At 37.0% G+C, this 12,870-nt stretch overlaps 1 protein-coding gene across 1 annotated transcript; it reads left to right on the top strand.

The window, feature by feature from the left end:
• The first annotated feature begins 2,597 nt into the window (after positions 1–2,597).
• On the top strand, positions 2,598–3,086 carry LOC136417160 (uncharacterized). The gene has a single exon (XM_066402701.1). The coding sequence runs from the start codon at positions 2,598–2,600 to the stop codon at positions 3,084–3,086; it is 489 nt and encodes a 162-aa protein (XP_066258798.1).
• The last annotated feature ends 9,784 nt before the right edge of the window (positions 3,087–12,870 follow it).

The raw sequence follows: 12,870 nt of genomic DNA, 5'->3' as shown, positions 1-12,870 counted from the left end.
TATTTATAAATTTTCCTTCAAATACTATAAGCGGTATCGCAGAAATTAATACATTTTTACTTTTTTATTGATATTTTAACATTCCACATTACCGTTAGTATTCATATTTTGAAAGGTGAGAAAAAAAAACTATTTTTTAAAAATCTTTAGATCCATTCTATAATAACTTTTGATTTTCGACATACATATGTTCATCTGTCGCAATTTTCAAAGAGCTTTTTATAGTTCTATAGTTTTATAGTTTAAGAGCTATTTGAAGTAATTCTAACAGATCCTCAAGACTTCTGAGTATTACGGGAAAATTGTATGCATAAGGCTGAGCTTTCTATAATTTTTCAAACTTCAATCATTTTTAAATTTCAAGATCATGGGGTCTTACCTGAGGTTCCTGGGTCGGAGTAAATAATATATGTATTAGGGGGTACCCATAAATAATAAATTATTATTTGTGTGGAATCTTTGCCTCAGTTTAATGCAGAGCGTAAATGTGCAAAGACGTGTTTTATTACGCAATTTTACAATACGTTGTCTTGACTTTTTGAGTCAACAAAAACAAATGTTTATATTATATCGATGTAAAATGACGGATAATCAACCAACTGAAGAACATTTACATTATTGCATGTTGTTTCAATTTCGATCGGGTGTTAATGCAAAGGTTGCAACAAAAAAATTTGTGATGTGTATGGGGACGTATTGAAAGTCAACAAGGGCCAACGTTGGTTTAGAAAATTTTCTTATGGTGATTTTGACTTGTCTGATAGCGATTGAAGTGGGCGCCCTGATGATAATGATATTTTAAAAACACTGGTAGAAACAGATCCCAAGCTCAGTATCCAGGAAATAGCAAAAACTCTTCAGGCTATTTGATCAACAGTCTAAAGACATCTGCAAGAAATCGGGAAGGTTTACAGGCCGGGTATATGGGTCCCACACCTTTTGTCAGAAACAAATAAAGAACAACGACACATAATTTGCACATTTTCATTAGGCAGACAACGAACTGATCCATTTTTACGAAGGATTGTTGCTTCTGATGAGAAATGTGTTTTGTACAACAACAACAACAACAAACGCTCTAATCAATGACTTTCTTCGAATCAAGTACCCGTAATCACTCCTAAGCCGTCCTCCAGTTTAAAGAAAGTATTATTGTGCATTTGGTGGAATTATGATGGCATAATTTATTTTGAACTATTGAAACCGGGAGACACAATTGCGGCTGAATTGTATTGCCAACAATTGGAAAGAGTACGTAACGAATTGTTGGTTAAACGGCGAGCTCTGGTTAACAGAAAAGGGGTAATATTGCAACACGATAATGCTAGACCGCATTCGGCAAGATTAACCCAAGAAAAAATTAGGCAGCTAAACAGGGAAGTTTTACCATATCCCCCACATTCTCCAGACTTAGCACCATCCGATTTTCATTTATTTCGATCCATGAAACATTTCCTCAGAAATAAAAATTTCAAAAATATCAATGATGTACGAATTCACCTGGGCACATCTTTTTCTCCAAAGAAAACGGACTTTTATAAAGAGGGGATTGAAACCAGTAAGACGGAAAAAAGTCCTAGATAACGACGAAGATTACGTAATCGACTGAATATAAAATTACACGTAATAAATTCATTGCTTTTTTACCAACTAAAACAATTCATTATTTGTGGGTACCCCTAATATAATATACGAGAAGAATATATAATATATGCACTGCCTGATATTGAAAGGTAAACACCCATTTTATTTTGATAATTTTTTGTACGTTAACTTATTTTAACATAAGAAAGAAATGATCAAAATTTAAGGTTTATCCATGAATTAATATTTGGGGTTTCCATAGGTCGTTTCTTAAAAAGTTCATGGAACTCAACACCAAATCAACCGTTTACGCTGATCACCTCTATCGCCGGATCTATCTCCTATTGAACATGCCTAGGACATGACTGGCCGCAAACTGTTGAATTTACATCACCGTCCCTAGACTTTAGCAGCCCTTCTCATGAAATTCAGATTGCCTGAAACGAGTTACCTCAAGAAGACATTGACAATCTTATTAGATCCGAGCCCAGACATATCAATGAATATATAAAGAACCGTAGATGCTCAACACACTATTGAAAAAAAATTCAGTGCTTTCTCTGATGTTGTTCAAAATGTAATAATTAAATAAGTGGCACTGGACACATACACTACCGTCCATAAGTATTTGCATATCATCAACTTTTGATATAAAACAAAAAAATAAGATCAAAACAAATACATTCTTGAATATTTTCATACAAATAACTTAATAATCTTTATGTAATACGGTTGAAGTGTCAATCTCATTATTTTTCTGAGATTTGACAATATAGGAATTTCCCCAATTAAAGGTGACATTTTTCAGAATGTTTTTCAAATAATTAAAAGGGGGAGGGTACGTTTTTTTTCTGAATTTTAGATATGCATTCCTATTCCTAAATTGATATTAAAAGTAAACATTTTATTCAGTTTTGCTTTAATTCTGATAGATAAAATTTGAATTATTTCGACGAAAAGTTCCAAGTTGAACGTTAAAGAGAGTTTGGATTTATTTTTTGGTTAAAAAAGAAATGTCGCAAGAAATACGTGCCTTGATTATTGCCTATCACAAATCATCTAAAAGGAATAGACAGATTGCTGAAGAATTACAACTAAATCGTAGAACTATGCGCTACATTGTAAAAAAACATGTGACTTGTACTACCATTTCTAATATAGATATAATTTCTAATAAAAAACGTTGCGGACGATCTAGAAAAACTATGCCAACTGAAGATCGATATACTATGAGGACCAGCAAACGTAACCGGCGGTTAACTGCACCGGAAATAGCGTCCCAAATTAATCTAAACCACAGTGATCCTGTAAATACGACAACCATGAAGCGAAGACTCATAGAACCAGACTTCTTTAGACATGTAGCAATTATCAAGCTCTTGTTAAAAATTATTAACAAAAAAAAAGACTTCAGTGGGTTAGAGCACACGAAAACTGTACAATTGGGAATTGGAAAAATGCCTTATGGAGCGACGACGTGTTTTTGTTCGAAGATCTGCTAACAAAAGGACTTCAGATCAATGTATAGTGCCGTCTGTCAAACACGAGGGAAGTTCAGTGATGGTTTTGGGTTGTTTTGGGTAACAATTGAGTGGGCAAATTATTCAAAATTGAAGGCATTCTGCGCGAAGAAAAATATCATGAAATTCTGGAAACCCAGATGTTGCGTTCGGGAGCCAGCATTTTTGATGGAAGTTTTGTGTTCTAAAACGACAATGATCCCAAATATACATCACGATTGTGTAAAAGATATCTGAACGAATTAAATATATGTGGGACATTAAAAGTGATGGTTTGGCCCCCTTAATCATCGGATCTGAATGCAATCAAGTTGCTGCTGTGGGATGAACTCAATAGGCAGGTCAGGAAATCTTCTCCAACGTCGCATAAACATTTATGGGAAGTTGTAAAATGGAGTTGGGAGGAAACTTCCCATGAAACTCCGAATAAACTTATTCATAGAATGCCTAGAATTTATAAGGCTGTTATGAAAACAATGGTAGCCACATTGATGAAGCCAAAATTTAAATTTTGTAATTTGTGTGTTACTAAATCTAATATGATCTAATATGATTAACATTGAAGTAAAAATGTTTAAGTTTGCCACTAGTCCTTTTTTTTTGAAACTAAGCACATTTTTATAGGTGGGCAAATACTTATGGACGATAGTGTATTAAAAAAATTATCAAAATAAAATAACCTTTATTGAGTGTTTATGTTTCTGTCAGGCAGTATAATCGTTATATATATAATTATATTATTATTATAAAGTATATTCGACGGAGAGAAAAACGAAAAAAGTGGTTTCATTTTACTGTCCCCTGCTTATTTTGTGCAAGTTCTTCCGTGCATCAGAGCCAGAATTTTTTTTTATCGTTAGCCTCAATCGGACGATGCCTGGATTAATATCAAAAAGAATTCGCAAATGAAACCCTTTTATCTGATCAGTTTGATTGCATATGTTTTTACGGTGAAATTTTGTTTTAAGTCTATTTTTCAAACTATTATTTTATTTTTGAAAGAGTACGAAAGATATTTCCCCTCTTTATCCTTTAGATTTATGCTTTTCCGAGTACTATCAAAGGACTAAGCTGCACAGGACACGCGTTCCATTTTCTCTTTTTTTTTGACCAGTTCAGAAATGGCATGGCTGCATTTATCCCATTTTTCTTTTGATTCGAGCATTGCCTCAATTAAATTCTTCGGAGTTAGTGCGTTCACGCACGTTCGCAACTCGTGTCTGAGAGTATAGAAAACCGAACATCGAAAAATGCAATGTTCTGCGGTGTCCTCGACTCCACAGGTACCACATTCCGGCTCCGTTTTTCCAATGCGGTGCATGAAAGCTCTAAAACTTCCGTGCCCGCTCAGTGCCTGAGTTAAGTAAAAATTCAGGTGCCTGTGTTTACACAAGACCTAAATTTCGAGATCAGGGATTAATTTCTTAGTCCACTGACCCTTTTCTTCCAGGTTCATCCAGCGTTCCTGCCATTTCCAAATAGTTTCTTTTCTGGCGGCTTTCCTATCCTTCCCTGTGACCCTTGGAAGAACGCTGAGTTGCGTCCTTTCTTCCAGTAAAAGGTCGAGGGGGGAATGCCCGCCAGGACTTGCACTGCTTCGTAGGATATAGTACGATACGCACAGATGACCCTAAGGAGCGCTTTTCTTTGCATACTCAGCATCATGTGTGCGTACTTTTTGATCCTCCCAATCCATCCCCAAATCGGGGCGGCGTAAAGGAGCGTTGACTGCACCACTCCGTAAAGCAGCTGTCTTTTTTGAATGGATGGACCGTCCATCGTCGATATAATTCTTTGCATCAGGCCTAATATCTTTAGACTCTTATTGCAGATTTCTTTCACGTGATGCACGTAGTACAAGTTTTCGCCAAATTCGACGCCTATATATCTTATGGATTTTTTGAGCTCGCTTCGGATGCCGATGGCTAGGAAAAATAAATCCCTCCTATACCTTTTCCCGCTTAGGATGACCGCTTCGGTTTTTTCCAGGGTTATCTTGAGCGAATGGTCGGTAAGTCATTATACGCAACGGTTTATTGCACCATTCGCTTCGTCAATTAGTTCCGCCCTATCGGAGCCGCAGACGACAAGAGCGATGTCGTCCACATAGCCAATGGTTGTCGCATTTTCGGATTTGCCCGCTTCCAAGATGGGGTCGTACATTAGGTTCCACAGGAGAGGGCCGAGTACCGACCCTTACGGTATGCCCATCGCCATATTCAACTTAGTCTCTTTGTCTATTTTTACTGCTATGTTTGTGAAGTAGTCTTTTATTACGTTTATTAAGTAATTCGAGATCTTTCTTCTCGCCAATTCGTTTATTATGCACGTTCATGAGGCGCTGTTGAATGCGTTTTTCACGTCTAGTGTGATCAACGCACACCAACGTTCTCCACGACGCCGATTTTTGGCGTCGCGGGCCACCTCAATGATTCGCTCCATGGCGTGAATCGCGGACTTTCCTTTTCTGAAGCCAAACTGTACTTCGGACAGCAGATGTTTTTCTGCCACTTCCTCCTCAAGACGGCTCTTGATGAGGTGTTCGTACAGCTTGTCTGCAGCATCAATTAGACAAATAGGCCTGTACGATCCCAGCTGATCGCTATCCTTGTTCGGTTTAAGGGGCAAAATTAGCTTCGCTACTTTCCAGGAATCCGGAAATTCCTGGTTTTCCAACATCTGATTTAGTACTCGAAGCCATACGTCCGGGTATTCTTCGAAGGTATACTTGACCGCTTCCGCCCTAAGACCGTCGGGTTCGGGAGCTACTGCATTCTTTAACTTACAAGCAGCCATTCTCACTTCTTCTTGCGACAAGGGGGTAAAAACAACTGGCATCATCTTCGCCGGTATGTAGCCGAGACCCCTCGGGAAAAGGTGCTCCGCGATTTCTAATTTTCTTTTTGCAGTCAACTCGAAAGGATTCCCAGGTTTGAGTTGTCTCATGACGATTTTGTAACCGTCACCCCAGATATCCTTGTCGAGTTTCGTGCACAACTCGGTCCAGCTTGCCTTTTTTCGCGAACTTATCTCCTTATGGAGGAACTTTCTCGCGTCCTTGTACCTTTGCCACAGCGCCTCCGTGTCAGTATCCGCAATGTTCGAATTTCCGCGAGTACGAAGTGCACGTCGTCTGGCTTTAATGCAGTTTTTTCTCATCTGCTCGATTTACTCTCTCCACCAGTTCGGGTTCGGATTGCCCGTCGCTTCGTTGCGATTTTCATTGCACGCCGCTCGAAAATCTTCTTTTATAAGTTTCGAAATTTCCTTTCCGCTATTCACCTCTGGGTGATGTACTAGGATATTTCCGAATGCTTCAATGAACTTCTGCTTTTCCAGCTTTACGCAACTCAGTAGTTTAGTTTTCCGCACCGATGTGCTGCCAATTTCAAAGTAAATGTGCTTATGTGGCGAACACGGCTCATTTTCTAACACTTGCCAACCCGTAACATGGTTAATTAGGCCTTCGCTAACAAACGTGACGTCGATGCACGATTGTTGCTCTCTTCTAACGAACGTGGGTTCTCCCGTGTTGAGGGGCACCATTTCTAGAGCCCCCACCAACTGGGACAACGTCCCGCCCCTAGCGTCTTCCACCATCGCACCCCAGTCCCGGAGATTTGGCATTGAAATCACCTAATAGGACTAATTCACCGTGTCGGCCGGCAGCCACTTGTTGCAAGGCGGTCAAGTATTGATCGAACCGCTCCATTGTGCAGTTAGGCGAAATGTAACCGGCAATAATTGTATATTCTTCTCCGAATAGTACAATAAAACCATCCCCACGAATCACTTTTGAGAACCTCACAATATTGGTTCTCACCAAAATGGTTAGTTCACTCTTCCCATGAAGTTTATGAAGAGATCAATCGGACATTTGAAGACCGGTGGATCGGATGTAACGGGCAATGGAAATGGCCACCAAGGTCCCCCGACTTGACGCCCCTAGATTTCTTTTTATGGAGTCATATAAAATCTCGGGTTTATGAAGTTTCCATAGAAAGCAAACAACATCTTTATGATAGAATTCGACAAGCTTTTGAAGACCTTCGCCCCATAACAATTAATAAAGTGACACAACATGATTAAAAAAAAAATTTTGAAATGTTTTGAAGTTAATGGAGGTCATATTGAACATTTATTTTAATTTAATTTTCTTTGTTTTGATTTATTATTTTTTTATTTATTGTGGGTCTAGAATAAGACTTTTTAGTTTCGACTTTTCCATGTCTTAAAAAATTTGATTCCAATATCCTAAATTTGTTCTTTGTGATTTTCGGAAGATGCGGATATCTTTCGTTGAATGTACGGCAAGTTCTCTCCAAAACTTTGTTACACTCTCCATGAATAAAGAATAAATTTAAAATATCATTATTTGAATAAGTATTATTAAAGTTCATGATTCTAAACTGTTGAGCGAACTTATTAAATTGACAATTACATTAACGCATTTTACCGGAAGCAGCCATGTTCTTTTCAAAGTCAACTATGATACTTAGAATTATTAGTATACAATATTAAAAAATCGCAAATTAGAGCAAAAGCGTTCATTTTAGGTATAGGGATGCTTAATAGTAATCGATTCAGAATTAAATTTAGATTCCAAACCTATAAAAATATATGGGGTGTTCCATTTGAAATAAGCGACTTTTTTGCTATCAAAGTTCTTTAAATATGACATATTTTTTTGGACACCCTGTATGATATTTTTAAAAACTTTTCACATAACCTAATCTACCATATCTAGTTAACATGTCAGCAAATTTTCGTAAAGCCAGCTTCAATAATAGCTGAGAATTTTAAATTTTATAGAAATAGTGTTTTAGACAGATTTTTCTTTTAAACCAAAATATCTTTGAAACGGTTAGGTTTAGGTATAGGAGCACCTAATAAGAATTTAATCAGCTTAATCCCTAGATTCCAAAAATGCAAAAATATACTGGATGTTCCATTTGAAATAAGGAAGTTGACCTTGACTTCCGGTATAACCGGAAGTGATATGACCTTCAAAATATTTTAAAAAAGTAGAGTCTATCTATATTAGTTTAACTCCCAAATATGAAAAATTTAGATTAGTTACAAGTACAAAAGTTTCTAATGAAACAGTTACGTGAATCACCCTGTATACAGGGTGTTTCGGAGTTAACTGTACATACGCCATCGGGGACTAGAATACTTCACCGTGATTCAAATTCTCCCAAATATCATAGGTAAATCTCGATTCATTCTCTAGATACAGGGCGTTTTCCTTTTTTTACTCAATGACTTGATAGTCATAACTTTTGACCAACTCGTTATAACTAATTCAAATTTCATGGGAAGTAACATCTCAATGTACACTATAAGATACCATTAACGGAGTTTGTAAATTGCAGGTCAGGACTAGGAAAAAATCTTTTTAGAATCTTTTTGGAATTTGAACACCCTGTATATTATTTTCTTTAAAACTCTATGGAGCCTTCAATACAGTGTTAGAAGCTGCCTTTACCACATTAAATTTCATAATTCCCACACGTAGCATTCTATCTCAATAACAAGACATTTTTTGAAAAAAATTGTAATATTTAATAATTGTTCGAATTAGACGACATCTTTGTATTGTAATAAAGAAGAATTAAATTAAATAATAACAATTACAACACAACAAAACAAAAAACAGTTACAAGAGCTGTTCAAAGTGACTACCATTTGCTTGTATACATTTTCTTGCTCTTAACGAAAGTTGCCTTATTGCCTTTCGTATGATGTCAGGATTATTTCTAATTGTAGCACAACAGTCGCGTATTCTCTGAAGGAGCTCCTCTCTTGTGTTTATCTCTCGTTTATAAACTTAAGATTTTAAATGCCCCCAGAAGTAATAATCCAATGGATTAAAATCTGGCGATCTAGCAGGCCATGTATGTGGACCACAACGTCTAATCCATCGGTTTTTGTAATGAGCATTCAAATATTCTGTAATTGCTCGTGTAGAATGGAGCGGCGCTCCATCGTGTTGGAACCACATACCTCGGATATTAATATTTTCGAGAAGAAGATATAATGCATTTTATAGAAAGTCCAAATAAATCGCGCTAGTCAGGGTTCTAGGAAAAAAATATGGGCCTATTAGATGATTGTTTATCAATCCACACCAAACATTCACACTAAACCTGTATTGGGAATTCATTTGCCTTACTGCGTGTGGATTGTGTAAAGCCCACCTGTGATCATTTCTCAAGTTAACGATGCCGTCCCTGGTGAGTAAAGCTTCATCTGTAAAGAGAATTCTGTAATGAATTCTCTGATTTTGTATGATCCACCGGCTAAATGCTACTCGATTTACTTCATCCACAGGCTCAAGTCTCTGGACTTGCTGCACATCAAATGGATATAAACCTGTCCTGTTTAAAGTACGCCAAGCCTTAAAATGAGTCACACCAACTGCTTGACTTATTTGTGGATGGTTTTCTGCCATATCAATTATGTTTTCATTTAACTGAACCTCTTCATTATGGCCAGCATGTTCATTATTTTTTGCTGTGGGAAAACAACCGTATTCTCGTAAGTAGCTAAATACTTTTCCAAACGTTTGATGATTGGGCAATCTACGATTGGGAAAACGTATTTCATATTCACGAACTGCTGCTCTCCCATTGCCGTTGCAACAACCATACACAAAGATTATATCGACATATTCTTGAGTTGTAAATAAATCTGGCATTATGACACGATAAAATAATTGATTATCAAAAAATTCAAACGTAAGATCAAAAGAAGTAACTAAGAATGATTTTCAGAAAACAAAATTATTAATAAGTTTGTCATAGACCTCATGTTACCTAGCAACCAGGAAAAGCCTACTTGAGTAGTAAACTTAAATCTATTTAAAAAAATTATCTGTATCTCGAAAATGATGATGATTGATAAGAATGATTTAAAATCTGAGGTTTACGAGAGACAAACACAAGAGAGGAACTCAACAACTTTCGTTAAGAGCAAGAATATAATGTAGAATGTTCCGTGTGGGAATTATGAAATTAATGTGGTAAAGACAGCTTCTAACGCTGTATTGAAGGCTCCATAGAGTTTTAAAGAAAATAATATACAGGGTGTTCAAATTCCAAAAAGATTCTAAAAAGATTTTTTCCTAGTCCTGACCTGCAATTTACAAACTCCGTTAATGGTATCTTATAGTGTACATTGAGATGTTACTACCCATGAAATTTGAATTAGTTATAACGAGTTGGTCAAAAGTTATGACTATCAAGTCATTGAGTAAAAAAAAGGAAAACGCCCTGTATCTAGAGAATGAATCGAGATTTACCTATGATATTTGGGAGAATTTGAATCACGGTGAAGTATTCTAGCCCCCGATGGCGTATGTACAGTTAACTCTGAAACACCCTGTATAATATTTTTATTTACAAAAAAATAAAATATTTCAATTCAAAATAAACATATATTCGGATTTATGTAAAAAAATAACATAACTGTTTGTTTCTACGCAAATATAACAAAAAAAATAAAATAAAGCGTTACCGCTTTGGGAATTGTTTGTCAATGATACAGGCTTCATCTGCAACGAAGAAAAGGATATTCAAACTTCATGCAAAAAAAAGAACATTCATGATTTTAACCCATATAAAATTGTAATACAATAACTTCAGAAATATAGAAGTTGCTGTATTATACAGTACTTACTTATTCTTTGCATGAAGTACAGATGACTTGTTGAAGAGAATGAGTTTTGCAGATTGCTTTATGACATTCTGAGCAAACTGTAGAATGTTTAGTATCTTTACTCCTAGGACACAAGTAGCATCTACGTCTCACAACACGTCCTTCTTGTCTAGGCGGATCTTACGAAATTATTTCGGTTCCTAAAGCTTTCGAGATTATTAAACGAAGCTCTCTGGACAAACTGGGTATGGCAAATCGTAATTTTAATTGCTCATTGATCAAGGCTCATCCCTAACTCTTTCATAAAGTCTGAGCGGTTTTTTTTTTAGTCCAGGATTGGCAGCGTGAAAAATAATATGACTATTTATTATAGCAATATCCATTACAGCGTACCAAATTACCAACGGCCATCGACGAAATCTTCGGCTTGAGCTATAAAGGGCACATTTCTGATCAAGAGTGTCAACACCTCCTTTCGTCGCATTGTAAAAAGCTATTATTTCCGGTTTTTTACTCTCCTGATCAACAGAGTTGTCGTGATGCATGGTTGACAACATAATCACACTTTTATTTTTCTTAGGGACATATGACACGATTGTGTTCTCTCGAGTAAAGCCAAATAAACTCTTATCAACTTCGTAATTTTTATTTGGTTGAAACTGTGGAGGAATCTCTCTTTTGTTTTTCCTCATAGTGCCCACATACGTAAGTCGAAGTTTCTTGAGTTCACCAACGAGTTCTAATGAGGTGAATCAGTTATCCCCTGTGACATTCCGGTTACTATTAGCAATTGGTTCCACTAAAGCAAGTACTGATCTGGTAGGTATGGACAGTTTCCGAGGATTTGGATCGTTCATTTTACCTGTATACACAAAAGCATTTACTAAATAATGTGTCTTAGAATCACATAAACACATTATTTTGATGCCGTACTTCACTGGTTTGGCTTTTATATACATTCTAAACGGGCATCTGCCCCTAAATCCAACTAACATCTCATCAATTGTGACATATTCGGAACAGGTGCAGTTTCCTATACTGTTCGCTATAAAAGCGTTAAACAAAGAGGATACTGCTGCAAGTCGATCACCACTGGCCTTCTTTTGCTCCCTCATTTCATGATTGTCAAATCTAATTGCTATAAGAAGAAATGAGAAGCGTTCTTTTGATATTGTTGCCCGAAAAATCGGCCTACCTAAGCAACCTGTCGAAAATAATGAATCTACGTCTTCGTGATTAGATTTGAATACCTCAGAAAGGTACTGTTGGAATGTGGAGGACCTATTAGTTGCGTTAAACTTTTTTGGGATGGTCGCACTGGATAATTAAACTCGTTGGTTGGAAAACAGAAAAGAATATGTATTAAATTCCAAATGCTATGTTGTAACTGTGAAGGGTGAAAAAAGAGAGTATATCTAACTGACTAAGTATATCTGAAAAGGTTTCAATGCGAATCGTCTCTCGCTCTCCTTTAGAAAACGCCGCGTATAAAATTGAGTGTCAGCAGTTTTAATTCTCGCGTACGAAGACGCTTCGAAAACTACACATCCCGCCCACCTTGAAAGGTGCTCTTTCAACGCACTACCAAAAAAATCCTCAATCCACTGTCGGAGGCAGAAGACTCAATTTGGTGACCGCGCGCTTAAACACCCCGGTTTTTGTCCTTATACTTGCTACGCGGATGACGTTGTCCTTCCCAGGATGGACCTCAATGACTCTTCCCAAAATCCATTGTTGAGGAGGGACGTTTTCTTCACGCAGCAACACCAGTGAGTCAATTCTGAGGGATAGAACGCTATCATTTCTCTATTTGGCTCTAGCTTGAAGGGAAGTCAACTATTCCTGTGACCATCTCCGCCAAAAGTGTTGAGCCAACTGCTGGAGACGCTGATATAGGTTGAGACGGTTTTTTGGGCATTCAAAAACGTCCCTTTGTGGTACTGCTGACAGCGTGTCACCAATGAGGAAATAGCTGGGTGTTAGGGCGTGAAGGTCATTGGGGTCATTGGATAAGGGTGTCAGTGGTCTTGAATTTAGAATTGCCTCTATCTGACATAAAACGGTAGAAAGAGATTCGAAGATCAAATAGGCTTGTCTTAAAATTCTA

The sequence above is a fragment of the Euwallacea similis genome, chromosome 26 (assembly GCF_039881205.1).
Source record: "Euwallacea similis isolate ESF13 chromosome 26, ESF131.1, whole genome shotgun sequence".
Taxonomy (NCBI): domain Eukaryota; kingdom Metazoa; phylum Arthropoda; class Insecta; order Coleoptera; family Curculionidae; genus Euwallacea; species Euwallacea similis.
This window is presented reverse-complemented; position numbering and strand designations above follow the sequence as displayed.

Bases quoted from the DNA above. Each gene is read 5' to 3' on its own strand.
- LOC136417160 (XM_066402701.1), top strand. From the start codon at position 2,598: ATGTCGCAAGAAATACGTGCCTTGATTATTGCCTATCACAAATCATCT.